This window comes from Myotis brandtii, unplaced genomic scaffold (genome assembly GCF_000412655.1).
Source record: "Myotis brandtii unplaced genomic scaffold, ASM41265v1 scaffold698, whole genome shotgun sequence".
Taxonomy (NCBI): Eukaryota; Metazoa; Chordata; class Mammalia; order Chiroptera; family Vespertilionidae; genus Myotis; species Myotis brandtii.
Window position 1 is genome coordinate 571,880 of NW_005370731.1, and position 12,768 is coordinate 584,647.

At 48.7% G+C, this 12,768-nt stretch overlaps 1 protein-coding gene across 2 annotated transcripts; it reads right to left on the reverse strand.

Annotated features, from left to right (window-relative positions):
• Positions 1 to 6: 6 nt before the first annotated feature.
• Positions 7 to 4,939, reverse strand: SEPT1 (septin 1). 2 transcript variants are annotated; one of them, XM_014529873.1, is made up of 11 exons: positions 4,799 to 4,939; positions 4,313 to 4,403; positions 4,143 to 4,229; positions 3,796 to 3,919; positions 3,336 to 3,470; positions 3,124 to 3,241; positions 1,250 to 1,351; positions 1,031 to 1,130; positions 628 to 793; positions 308 to 398; positions 7 to 206 (listed from the first exon to the last, which is right to left on the reverse strand). In XM_014529873.1, the coding sequence occupies exons 1-11, from the start codon at positions 4,826 to 4,828 to the stop codon at positions 120 to 122; spliced, it is 1,131 nt and encodes a 376-aa protein (XP_014385359.1). In that variant the 5' UTR covers positions 4,829 to 4,939; the 3' UTR covers positions 7 to 119. The 2 variants fall into 2 exon arrangements, with proteins under 2 accessions (XP_014385359.1, XP_014385360.1); XM_014529874.1 differs by having other exon boundaries at positions 4,737 to 4,939.
• Between the last annotated feature and the right edge of the window lie 7,829 nt (positions 4,940 to 12,768).

Sequence of the window (12,768 nt, forward strand, 5' to 3'; positions counted from 1 at the left end):
TGGCCCAGAGCCCAGTGCCAACAGGCTCCGGGGTGAGGCGCGGGGCCGCCGGGGCTCGGGGATTGGACAAGAGACGGACGAAGGCGGAGCTGATGTAAAGCGGCACCGGGCGGGGGTCCTCAGAGAGCGGCCGACTGCTCGCCCTGAGCCTGGCTCTGCTGCACCTGCGCCTGCATCTTCTCCAGCATCTCTTGCATGCGACGCAGCTGTGGGGCAAGATCGCAGGCGGTGGGGCCGGGCGTGGCCGGAGGGCGGCTTCCTCGAAGAGGACTGGGGCTTTGGTCAGTGGGGGAGGGTGCTGGCTCACCTCTTCGTCTTTCTCGCGGATCAGCTTCTCCGTCTCGGCCAGGGGCAGCATGGGCAGCGGGATCTCCGCGGTGCTCCGGCGGGAAAGCTTACTAGGGGGAGGAAAAGGAATAGGAATCAAGGGCGGGACCGAGGCCGGGTCTGGAAGGGGGTTGGACTCTGGGAGGTGGGCTCTTGTCCTTGAGGTTAGGGCCGGAAGCTAGCTGGGTGGGGAAAGACTTGGGGAAAAAGATATGGATGGTGAAGGCGGGGTCAAGGCCGGGTCATGGATGTGGTGAGGGCGAGGCCTGGAAGCACCTGTGAGTCCACTCCGGCTCTCACCTGCGGCTGGCCCGATCGCGAGCCCCAGGCCGGGCCAGGCTCTGTAGACAGCGGGCCCGGTAGCCCTCATACAGCAGATCGTGTGTCACCTCCTTCAGGTCCTGCAGGTGTGTCTGCACCAGCATCCGTCGCAGGTTCAGGAAATCGCAGTGCTGTGGGTTCTCCACTGGGGGACCGACCGTGGGCATCAGGAAGCTTCGGGTCCGGGCCCACCCTCTGGGTAAGGTCTGCCCGAAATCCCACCCCGCTCCTGGGGAGGGTCCACCTCTGCAGCTCAAAGACCTCTCATCTGGCTCCTAGGACCTCCCAGACCAGAGCTCACCCGCCATCACATGTTGGGCGCCATTGACTTGGCGGTGGCCTGGGCCTGCTGGCCTCGGAATGCACGCCCAGCCTTACTCACCCTCCACGGTTCCCCAGGAGTAGCGGCGTCCCCTCACTGGGCGGGTGCCTTTGTCCCTCACTACCTCGCATGAACCGACAACTGCGAAAGGGATGCTTTCCTAGAGGGCGGGAATCAGGGATCACCACTGGCCCCTCAAGGGCAGAAGCTTCTTCCTCAGCTTCCACCTCCACCTCTGCCTCCCCTGCTTCTCAGCCCCTTCCTCCCTTGCCTCTGCACCTTCATCTCGGCATCCTGCCTCTTGAAGTCTTCATCCTCATCCGAGTCACAATCGGGGAACTGGTAGATGTTGATTTCCTCCTCCTTCAACTGGTCCCGGATCTCAGAGGAAACAGATGCAGAGACAGTGAGAATCACAGAGGCTGTGAACAACAGACATTGCATGGCCCAGGCAGATTCAGATACTGACACTTGCCCTAGCTGGTTTGGCTCAGTGGATAGAGCATCAGCCTGGGATTCCAGTCGGCACGTACCTAGGTTACAGGTTTGATCCCTGGCCCTGGTTGGGGCACGGAGGCAACCAATCAATGTTTCTCTGTCTCTCCTCCTCCCACTCTCTCTAAAAGTCAATGGAAAAATATCCTCAAGTGAGGATTAACCAAAAAAATAAAAAGTGCTCAGATACAGACACTGGGTGGTCAGACAGGAAAGACAGATGGTGAGAAATGAACTGAAAGTGCAGCCCTGGGCTGTGTGGCTCAGTTGGTTGAGCATCATCCTGGGCACCGAAAGGTTGAAGGTTTGATTCCCGGTCAGGGCACATGCCCAGGTTTCAGGTTCTGTCCCTGGTCAGGGTGTGTGGAGGAAGCAAGTCATGTTTCTCATGTCAATGTATCTCTCCCTCTCCCTTCTCTCTCTAAAATCAATAAAAAAGAAAAAAGCTCTAGCCAGTTTGGCTCAGTGGATAGAGTGCTAGTCCTCGGACTGAAGGGTCCCAGGTTCAGTTCCGGTCAAGGGCATGTATCTCAGTTACAGGCTCAATCCCCAGCCCTGTGTGGGAGGCAACCAATTGATGTGTCTCTCTCACATCCACCTTTCTCTCTCTCTTTCTCTTCCTGTTTCTTCCACTCTCTAAAAATCAATGGAGCCCTAGCCAGTTTGGCTCAGTGGATAGAGTGTCGACCTGCAAACTGAAGGGTCCCAGGTTCGATTCCAGTGAAGGGCATGTGTCCAGGTTGTGGGCTCAATCCCCAGTGGGGGGCTTGCAGGAGGCAGCCAATCAATGATTCTCTCTCATCATTGATGTTTCTATCTCTCCCTCTTCCTTCCTCTCTGAAACCAATAAAAATATATATATTTTTTTTAAAAACACAAATCTCACACAAGGGAGGGGCATCACACTGAATTTAATAAAAAAATTAAAATAAAAATCAATGGGAAAAATATCCTTGGGTGAGGATTAACAAAAAACAAATAAAAGAAATGAACATAAAATCTCAGAGATAATGGGACAGTCATAGGGTGAAAAGACTGGGACAAAGACACCCTAACAGCCAAGGCAGAGTCCTGGAAAGATTCTAAGATGAGGCAGATTCCAAAATACCCAGAAAGAGACATAGAAGCAGAAACAGTGGGCGCGGGCTCTGAAGACACTGGAGGGTGGGGCGCATCAGGGGTCATCATGTCTATGTTCCTACCCTCAGACAGGCTAGGCATCCAGCCCAGGGGTTCCATTCTGAGCTTCCAGAGACACGGCTCTTTCAGGCAGCTCACTACCTACCTTCCGCAGAAACTCTCTAATAGCATTACACATCATGCTCCAAGAAGTCTACCCCAAGATCAAAGGAGTCAAAGCTGAGTTCAGGCCCTAACCGGTTTGGCTCAGTGGATAGACCATCGGCCTGTGGACTGAAAGGTCCCAGGTTCGATTCCGGTCAAGGGCATGTGCCTTGGTTGCTGGCACATCCCCAGTGGGAGGTGTGCAGGAGGCAGCTGATCGATGTTTTTCTCTCAGAGCCATGTTTCTAACTTTCTATCCCTCTCCCTTCCTCCCTTTAAAAAATCAATAAATTAAAAAAAAAAAAGCGGAGTTCAGGTTTGATCATGACTTTTGGCTTCATGTGGGGCCAAAGGTTAGAAGTCACCACACCCACCTTCTGCTTGAGAGCCTGGGTTTCGCTGGGCATCAGGGCATCTGCTTTGCCAATGACGGGGACGATGTTGACCTTCTCGTGCACCGCCCGGAGGAAGGCCACATCGAGGGGCCGGAGCCTGCACCCAAGGATCGGCCAGGGCTTGGTCTCAGGATATAGAGTCACCTCCCAAGCCCTCCCCAAATGCCCAACCCCCAGGGCGGCCCTCAGACCCCCGGCCAAAGGGTGAGATGAAGTAGAGGCAGCAGTGGACACGGGAATCCTGGATGTTCTTCCGGTTCAGGCCACTCTCATCCCTAAGATACTGCTCAAATTGCTCCTCAATGAAGCGCACCACGGGCAGCCAGCTGGGATGCGGGGAGGGGAGAGAGCATGTGGTGGGAGATCAGGGGTCACATGGCAGGGAAGGGGGCAAGACTCGCCAGGACTGTGGGGGTGGGAAGTAGTTTCTTTGTCTCCAACCAAAGAAATCAAGAAACTGGCAGGGTCATAAGTGAGATGTCGGGAAGTACAGGGCACTTGGGGGCACACAGCCACCAGAAATGCCTCCCACCTTTCAGTCAGGGTGGGTGGGAGGCCAGGGCAGGCCAGCCCTGTCACTGACCCCTCAGTTTCCACCAAGTAGCCGGCCATATTGGGAGACTATCCCTCATTCCCTCCCCCGCTCCTCACCAGTCTGAGCAATCCACCGAGTCCCCAAAGCCAGGTGTGTCCACCAAGGTCAGCTTCACCTTAATACCCCCCTCCTCGATCTCCACGCCCCGACGCTCAATAGTCAGCGTTTGTGTCAAGCGAGCTATGGGTACGGGAAGAGATCAGGGAACTGGGTAGGGGTCTGAGGCAGGACTAGTTTCCTTTCTCAGTATCACAATTGCCCCCACCTATTTTTTTTAGGGGAAGAAGCCGTAAGCTGCCCGAGTCCCCCAGAAAGTCATGGGAGAGCAGATGGAAAGGAAGATAATGTAGCCTGGGGAGATAGGAGGGGGTAGAGTGCCTGGAGAGGATGGGGAGGGTCTTACCGCTGGCCTCTGGCAGTTGCCGATCCTCATAGAGGTTGGTGAGAAACAGGCTGTTGATGAGGGTGGATTTCCCCAGGCCTGACTCCCCTGTGGACAGGACAGGCCCCGTTGGTCAGGTCAGAGGACAGCCAGGGTCTCTTGAGGACCCACCGCCTCCAAAACCCCCAGACCTGCCACCATGAGTGTGAAGTCAAACCCCTTCTTGATGGACTTGCGGTGCAGCTGGTTGGGAAGGGCTGCGAAACCCACATACTCCTTGTCCTGTTGGTGGGGGGCAGACAATATAAGGCTGCTGGGAGCAGCAGACGGGGCCCCCAGTATAACCTGATCTCAAGGGCTAGAAGTCAGCCTGCTGTGGGTTGACCTGGGCCTGGCTGCCCTGGCGGTTGGGGCCTGGGGACCTGGATTCTTAGGCATAAGGACTCACCATGGCCCCCGTCGCTGTTGCTGTACCTGCTGTCTCTCCCCACTTCCTCTGGTGAGGCAGGAAGTTGAGTGCAGCAAACAAGGGGGCGGGCAATGTAGGAAGCTGAGATGCTTAACTGGCCCCGAGAGGTGGGGAAAGCCAAGACCAAGAACACCTGGGGTCCTCACCATCTGGATCCCTCTGCCCATCACCCCTACGGGAAGCTCGAACCCCTCTGTCCTTTGCACACCTTTCTCCCAAGTGCCATTGTCTGGTGCATCACCCTGGTGGGAGGTGGAGTGTAGGCGGAGAGGAAGGAAGCAGGTTGGTCTGTCTAGCAGTGAGATGAAGGCTTTGACAGGGATGGTTAAAAAAAAAAAAAAATCCTCGGTCTAAGTGATAAAACCCATGAAAGGACTGGAGGTGGGAGGGGCCGTCATTTTTTCTCACCAGCTCATACAGTGGATTTTTTTTCTTTAAATGCAATGGACTCTTAAAAAGACTACAGGCCATTGGACAACCGCCAGAGAGACCTTCCTTAGAATCCTGGCCAAGGCATCCCCTGCTTGAAACTCTTCCAGGGTTCCCCAGCGAGCTCAGAACCAAGTCCGATTTCTGACCCGGCAGCAAAGCCTTCCCCATCCGGCCTCATCACGCCTTTACTCTCCCTTCGCAAGGGCCCACATCCTTGACCCTGCCCATACCGAGCTTTTCCTTTTTTTTGCATCAGGTGAACTCTTCATCCTTCAAGGATTTGATTAAAAGGGCTCTTCCTCCTCTGAAATCTTCCCCAACTTACCCTAGGCAGAGTCATTTTCCCTCCTCTGGACTTCCCAGCACCTGTAACAGGCCCCTCCAATGACCACATTTGCTTACCTGGATGTCTCTTCTATTCATGGCTGGGCTTTCTAAGGGCAGGGACCATGTTTCCCTAATTTCTATATCCTCCGTGTCTTACACAAGGACTGGCACACAGAAAGTGCCAATAAAACTCAGAAAGAACTTCTATGCGGACCTAGGCAAGTCATTTGGCCTCTCTGCACTCCGTTTTCCTAATGTAAAATGAAATACACGCATTTCCACTTTATCAGGACTCAATGGTTTCAGATTACATGAACTTTGGAGTCAATCAGTTATATATCAATTGACCTTAGCATTTATGAACTGAGTGACTTCTCTGAGCCATTTTTTAAAAAATTATTTTATTTATTTATTTATTTTTAAAATATATCTTTATTGATTTCAGAGGGGAAGGGAGAGGGAGATAGAAACATCAATGATGAGAATCACTGGCTACCTCCTGCATGCCCCCTACTGGGGCTTGAGCCAGCAACCCGGGCATATGCCCTTGATCAGAATTGAACCCAGGACTCTTCAGTCCACAGGCCTAGGCTCTATCCACTGAGCCAAACCAGGTAGGGTTCTGAGACTTTTTTTTAAAAGATTTTTTTCTTGAGTTTTATTTTTTAAAAGACTTTTAGAGTGAGAGGAATGGAGAGAGAGAGAGTGAAACATCCATGTGAAACATTGATCAATTGCCTCCTGCACAACCCCTTCTCCCCCTATCAAGCCAGAAACCGGTAACCCAGGCATGTGCCCTGACCTGGAATTGAACCTGATAGACTCACCTTTCCCTGGAATGTGATTACTAAACCCACCTGTCCCTGGAATGGCGATGACTTACTGTAAATGTGATGTGGCCCCAACCCAGAAGGAGCACCTTGTATGGACATATACATTGACTAACCAACCAGCTCTCACCAAGTACCCCAAGCCCTCCTGCCTTCCTCATTCTCCTTAAATAAGAGTTCTTATTGCTGCACGAGCTGCTGCTCTCTCTTTGCGAGACAGCCCGGCAGGTCTTTCCTCTAATAATAAAGCCTATGTCACCTGTTTTTTTCGGCCTCCAACTGATCTTTCAGAACCAGCAAGCAACCTTTAAGTGCACAGGAGGATGCTCAACCAACCAAGCCACACAGACCAGGGCATCTCTGAGCCTTTAAAGCTAGTCTCCTTGCCCTGGCCAGTGTGGCAAAGTGGGTTTTTGTAGATTCGGGCCTGCACACTGAAGGATCGCAGGTTTGATTCCCAGTCAAGGGCAGGCACGTACTTGGGCTCCCCGCCCCCTGGACAGGGCACGTTGGGGAGGTAGCCAGTCCATGGTCTCTCTCACATCGATGTTTCACACTCTCCCCCTCCCTCCTTCCCTTCTATTTTCTCTGAAAAAGCAATGGGAAAATATCCTCAGGTGAGGATTAACAACAACAATAAAAAAACAAGCATAAAAAAAAGAAAAGAAAAGCTAGCTTAGCCGGCATGGCTCAGTGGTTGAGCGTCGACCTAAAAACCAGGAGGTCATGGTTCGATTCCCAGTCCAGGCATATGCCTGGTTGCTGGCTGGATCCATCACCATCATTGATATTTCTCTCTCTCTCTCTCTCTCTTTCTCTCTCCCTCTCTCTGAAATCAATGAAAAACTAAAAAAGCTAGTCTCCTTATTATGCCTTGTAAGGGCCTGCTTGATCTGGATCCAGCCCATTTTCTTTCTCCACTTCTTATGGTTTTATTATGTCCCTTTTAGCCCATGTTATGGACTGACTTGTGTTTCTCAAAAATTCATGTGTGGGAACCCTAACCCCAATGTGACTGTATTGGAGATAGGGCCTTTAAGGAGGTAATCAAGGTGAAATGAGGTCATAAGTGTGATCTGGTAGGTCTGGGGTCATAAGAAGAGATACCACTGCTCTCTCTCTGCAGAGAGGAAACACCATGTAAGGACCAGTGAGAAGACGGCAATCTACAGCCTCTGGAGAGAGGCCTCACCAGAAACCAACCCTGCTGGCACCTTGAATTTGGACTTCCAATCTCTAGAACTATGGGAAAATAAATGTCTATTTAAGATTGTGGCATTCTGTTATGGCAGCCTGAGCAGATTAATACAGCCTATAGCTCAATCCTTTCCCCTCTTCACTCTAATGAGTTTAATGTGTAATTTTTGTATTTGTATAAATTTTGAAATATGTGTACAATACAGTACATTTTTTATTTTATTATTATTTATTTTAGAGAGAGAAACATCAATGTGAGAGAGGAACATCTATCAGTTGTTTCCTGCACACACCCCAACCCACAACCTGGGTAAATGCCCTGATGGGGAATCAAATTCTCCTTTTGGTGTACAGATGATGCTCCAACCAACTGAGCCACACCAGCTAGGGCTAGTATACAGTATAAATTTATACAAATGGTTTTATATATATATTTGAATACATTTCTGTGAATTTTTTCATTCAGCACTGTTTTTATTTTTTTTTTCCTTTTTTTAAAATATATTTCACTGATTTTTTACAGAGAGGAAGGGAGAAGGATAGAGAGTTAGAAACATCGATGAGAGAGAAACATCAACCAGCTGCCTCCCGCACACCTCCCACTGGGGATGCGCCCGCAACCAAGGCACATGCCCTTGACCGGAATCAAACCCGGGACCTTTCAGTCCGCAGGCCGACGCTCTATCCACTGAGCCAAACCGGTTTGGCACAGCACTATTTTTAAAAAATATATCTTATTGATTTTGTACAGAGAGGAAGGGAAAGGGATAGAGAGAAACATCGATGAGAGAGAAATATCGATCAGCTGCCTCCTGCACACTCCCCACTGGGGATGTGCCTGCAACCAAGGTACATGCCCTTAACCAGAATTGAACCTGGGACCCTTCAGTCTGCAGGCAGACGCTCTATCCACTGAACCAAACCGGTCAGGGCTCAGCACTATTTTTTAAAATATATTTTTATTGATTTCAGAGAGGAAGGGAGAGGAAGAGAGAGGCAGAAACATCAATGATGAGAGAGAATCATTGATCAGCTGTCTCCTGCACACCCCACACTGGGGATCGAGCCCGCAACCCGGGCATGTGCCCTGACCAGGAATCAAACCTCAATCTCCTGGTTCATAGGTCGATGTTCAACCACTGAGCCACGCCGGCCGGGCAATTCAGCGCTATTTTGAAGATTTATCCATGTTGCCATGTGTATATCTTATCCTTACTTCAACTTCGTTTTTAGTATTGTTCCCCTCATGTGACCTTGGGAAAAACCACCTCTCTGAGTCTCACTTTCCTCATCTATCAAATGGGTTTGGAAGCTCCTGCCACACTGAATTCACAGAAGTTGTGCAAACTTCACATGATTATGGAGACATTAAGAGTGTCAGCTTACTAGTTGTGTGACCATGGCATTTTACTTTAACCTCTCTGTGACTTAGTTTCTTTTTATTTATTTTATTTTTTTTTGAAGATGGTGTAGCAAAGGTGGAGATTTATTGAAGAACAAGTACAGACCCCCAAGTGGGGAGGAGGAAAGAGTCCCCTGACTTAGTTTCTTTATCTGTTAAATGGCACCATCAACAAATTCTACCTGATAGGGTCATGATGAAGATTATATGATCTAATACACAAAAAGCTGTTAGTACCGTGCCTGGCAGATGAGATGAGCCCGCGCAGAATGCTAGTATTGTTATGGAATGAGCTGGGGGTGTGACAGTGCCACCAGTTCACATCTAGTGGGTTCTTGTAGATTCGTTGCTGAGGATCCAAACAGAGTGAATCAGTCAGGGTTACTTACGGTCCTCTGGGGAGACAGAAATAGCCAAAAGTGTGACAGCACTGATGCTAAAGTAGTGTAAGAGGGATAAACAGTCCTTCCAGAAGCCAAGGGAAGGGAAAATGCTCCTCTCCCTTCACCACAATCCTTCCTCCTTGCTCATCAGGCTGAGCAGCCCTGAGTCAGTTAAAACTGAACTCCTCCCACCCTTGCTCTCCACGGGATATATCCAGTGGGTGTCCAAGTGCTTCCTATCAATCAGAAAAATTGGTCCCCTTCTTTCTATACCTCTACCCTCTTGCTCCTGCTCTAGTTTCAGACTCTGATCAGCTCTTCCCTGAGTTATTCAGCAACCTTTAAGACAATAACATGGGCCTGGCTGGCATGGTTCAGTGGTTATTGACCTATGAACTATGAGGTCACGGTTCAATTCCCAGTCAGGGCACATACCTGGGTTGCGGGCTCAATCCCCAGTGTGGGGTGTGTAGGAGGCAGCCGATCAATGATTCTCTCTCATCACTGATGTTTCTATCTCTCCCTCTCCCTTCCTCTCTGAAATCAAAATATATTTAAAATAACGTAAAATAAACATGTATATTCATTTATTGTATAACCAACACATATTCTCATAGAAAAATTTTAAAAATGCAAATAGATTAGAAAAATTTACATCTAATATCACTACTATTAAGCCTTTTTATCTTTCTAGATTTTCTCCTATGCCTATACATATTAATATATATTTACAAAAATAGGATCATACTGTAACTTTGTTTGGAAGCCTGTTTCTGTCCATTCATACTAGTATGTTCTATACATCTTTCTTTTTTAAAATAAATGATGAGAGAGAATCATTGATTGGCTGCCTCCTGCACGCCCCACACTGGGGATGAGCCCACACCTGGGCATGCGCCCTTGACTAGAATCGAACCAGGGACCCTTTAGTCTGAAGGCCAACGCTCTATCCACTGAGCCAAACCAGCCAGGGCTATACAGCTTTCTTTTATTTTTTATTTTTTGTACATTTTTTCTTTTTCTTTTTATGATAATAAATGCACATCTACATTGTTATTTTTATAGATGCTCAGTATTTAGGTTGATTCCCATTCTTCACTGTGATAAACAATGTTGAGCAGGGATGAACATCTTTGTGGTAATATCATTGTGTACTTGTCCAGCCATTTCCTTGGGCCTAATTCCTATAAAAGGAATTGCTGAGTCAAAGGAAGTAACATAGCTCTAGCCAGTGTGGCTCAGTTGGTTGGGCAATCGTCCTGTGCAATGAAAGGTCGCCAGTTCAATTCCCAGTCAGGGCACTTGCCTGGGTTGCTGGTTCTATCCCAGGTTGGGGTGCGTGCAGGAGTCAACTGATTGATGTTTCTCACTCTCTCCCTTTCTCTCTGAAATCAATAAAAACATTTAAAAAATAGTAAGTGGAACAACAAATCAATGTTTCTGTCTCCCTCACTCGCTAAAAAATCAATAAATATATTTTTAAAATTTGGTCTGCAGAAAAGGTGGTTGGCTGGTCTTTTGTGTTAAGTTTAGAGATGATGTGAATTAATAGTGATGCAATATTCTATTTATATGCTTTTTAACTCCAACAAATCATGCATAGTCATTCATGTGATAAGGTCTGGGGCTTGTTTAGACAAAGATCCTACCTTGAGCTTCCTATGGGGCAACGCATGGTACACAGCAGTTTTTCCATTTAATAATCTGGATTAGTTATTTTTATTTTGTTAAATATATTTTTAGCCAGGCCGATGTGGTTCAGTGGCTGAGCATCAACCCATAAACAGGAGGTCACCAGTTCGATTCTGGGCAGGGCAGGCTGCAGGTTGCCCAGGTGGCAGGCTCAGTCCCCAGTAGGAGGGCAGGTAGGAGGCAGCAGATCAATGATCCTCTCTCATCCTTGATGTTTCCTCTCTCCTCCCTTATTCTCTGAAATCAATAAAAACATATTAAAAAATATGTTTACACACATCTATATATTTTTTATTTGGATTAGTTCTTTTTATCTTGCTATGTTTTCCTAGCTACCTATGGCCCCACCAGGCATTTCCTGGAGGGGCTATTGTATCTTTAAACCCAAGTTCAGGTTCAGACCTAGTAACTTGAGGCTCTGTCTTCACAGTCAAAGCCAGCTCTGCAAGAGTATGATGTGTGGGCTGCTCAGCTTTGGGGGGGAAGGTTCCTTCAAGAGGGGCTAGCTCTTTGCCATTTTTTAACTTCTTACCTGTTTGCTGGCACAGATACCTGCCACATGTTGGACCCCCAAATGTCTGTGGCATAAATGAATAAACTTACCATACACGCTTTCACTGCTTTCCTATTATATAAACTCACAACACATTAAAATGGGAATGTTCTCAATTGCCCTCTTTGAGGATAGGTCTTAATCATCTTGGATCTCAATCTGCTAGCACATTCTAGGTTTTTAGTTAGTATGTGGGCCACTGTTCATTTCATTCCCTCCGTATGGAGTTCTTCATTCAACCCCCACTTCAGCCAGACTCTGGACTTTGAAATCTTAGCTGTCCTTGAAGTACCAGCTCAAAAATGCCACACCTTCCTTGGTTACTCTAGCCAAAGGACCAACAGCTGATATTTTTTGCAAAGTGTTTTTTTCTTTTTTCTTTTTCATTTTGCAAAGTGTTTTTACACATGCTAATCTTCAACCATTCAAATGAGGTATTAATGTTCCCATTTCACAGTTGAGGAAACAGAAGTAATTTCCCCAAAGTCAGACAGTAGTCAATGACAAAGCCAGAAATCAAACAAATGACCTTAAAGACAGGTCCAAAGGCACCAAACTCCACGGAAGTATCTCGCTCTCTGCACTGCTCTCCCTTCAGTGTCGGGTCTGTCATGTCATCTGGACATTTCCATACTCTAGTGGGCCAAGCGCTTCCTAATAAGCTTTTGTATTTTCAAGGCCTAAACAGTGTCTAGACATTGGTTGGTGACCCATACGCATGTGTTGACTGACTTGTGGTCCTTGTTTCTGTCTGTCTAATATACACACAGAATCAAGCGGATTCATTAGAACGCCTCCCGCCCTCCCGCTATGGGGGCAAGTAACACAGACCTTAGCGTTCATTTTCCACGATTTGTGTGCTTGTCCCTTTAGCCTGGCAGCACCCCAAGGACAAATCTTACATGTGTTCCATCGCTTGATACCACATTCTTGGCTTAGCAATGAGTGGCTAATAAATGTGGATTAATACTGTCACCCCTCCCCATCATCAGACGGGCTGCAGGGACTCCCAGGCGCTCGGCCCCAAAGACAAGCCGCCCCAAAGTACAGATACTGGGGCTCAGGCCCAGCCAGGGCCCCCCGAGCTGGGAAACGGGGCTCATGTTTCCGCCTCTCCGGCGCGGCCTTGGGCAGGGCTGCGACCTGTCCCCGGTCTTGGTCTCCCCGTGGCCTCCGTGTCTCTGCTGGTTTCATTGTCTTTGCAGCTCGGCCTCTAGCCCTGCCTCTCCAGGACCCTGGCTTTCTCAGCTCCTCCGCCTCCGCTCCACGACTGTGTATCTGTTTCTGCATCAGCCGCTGCCTCTCCTCGGCCTCAGCGTCTGCGGACTCGGCGCCCCCAGGGCACGACTCTGAGTCCGGCGC

Excerpts from the sequence above, each read along its gene's own strand:
- SEPT1 (XM_014529873.1), bottom strand. The coding sequence starts at position 4,828 with ATGCACCAGACAATGGCACTTGGGAGAAAG. Across the intron at positions 3,471-3,795 it reads TCGGTGGATTGCTCAGACTG|CTGGCTGCCCGTGGTGCGCT; the intron begins GTGAGGAGCGGG and ends CCCGCATCCCAG. Across the intron at positions 3,242-3,335 it reads ATCTCACCCTTTGGCCGGGG|GCTCCGGCCCCTCGATGTGG; the intron begins GTCTGAGGGCCG and ends CCTTGGGTGCAG.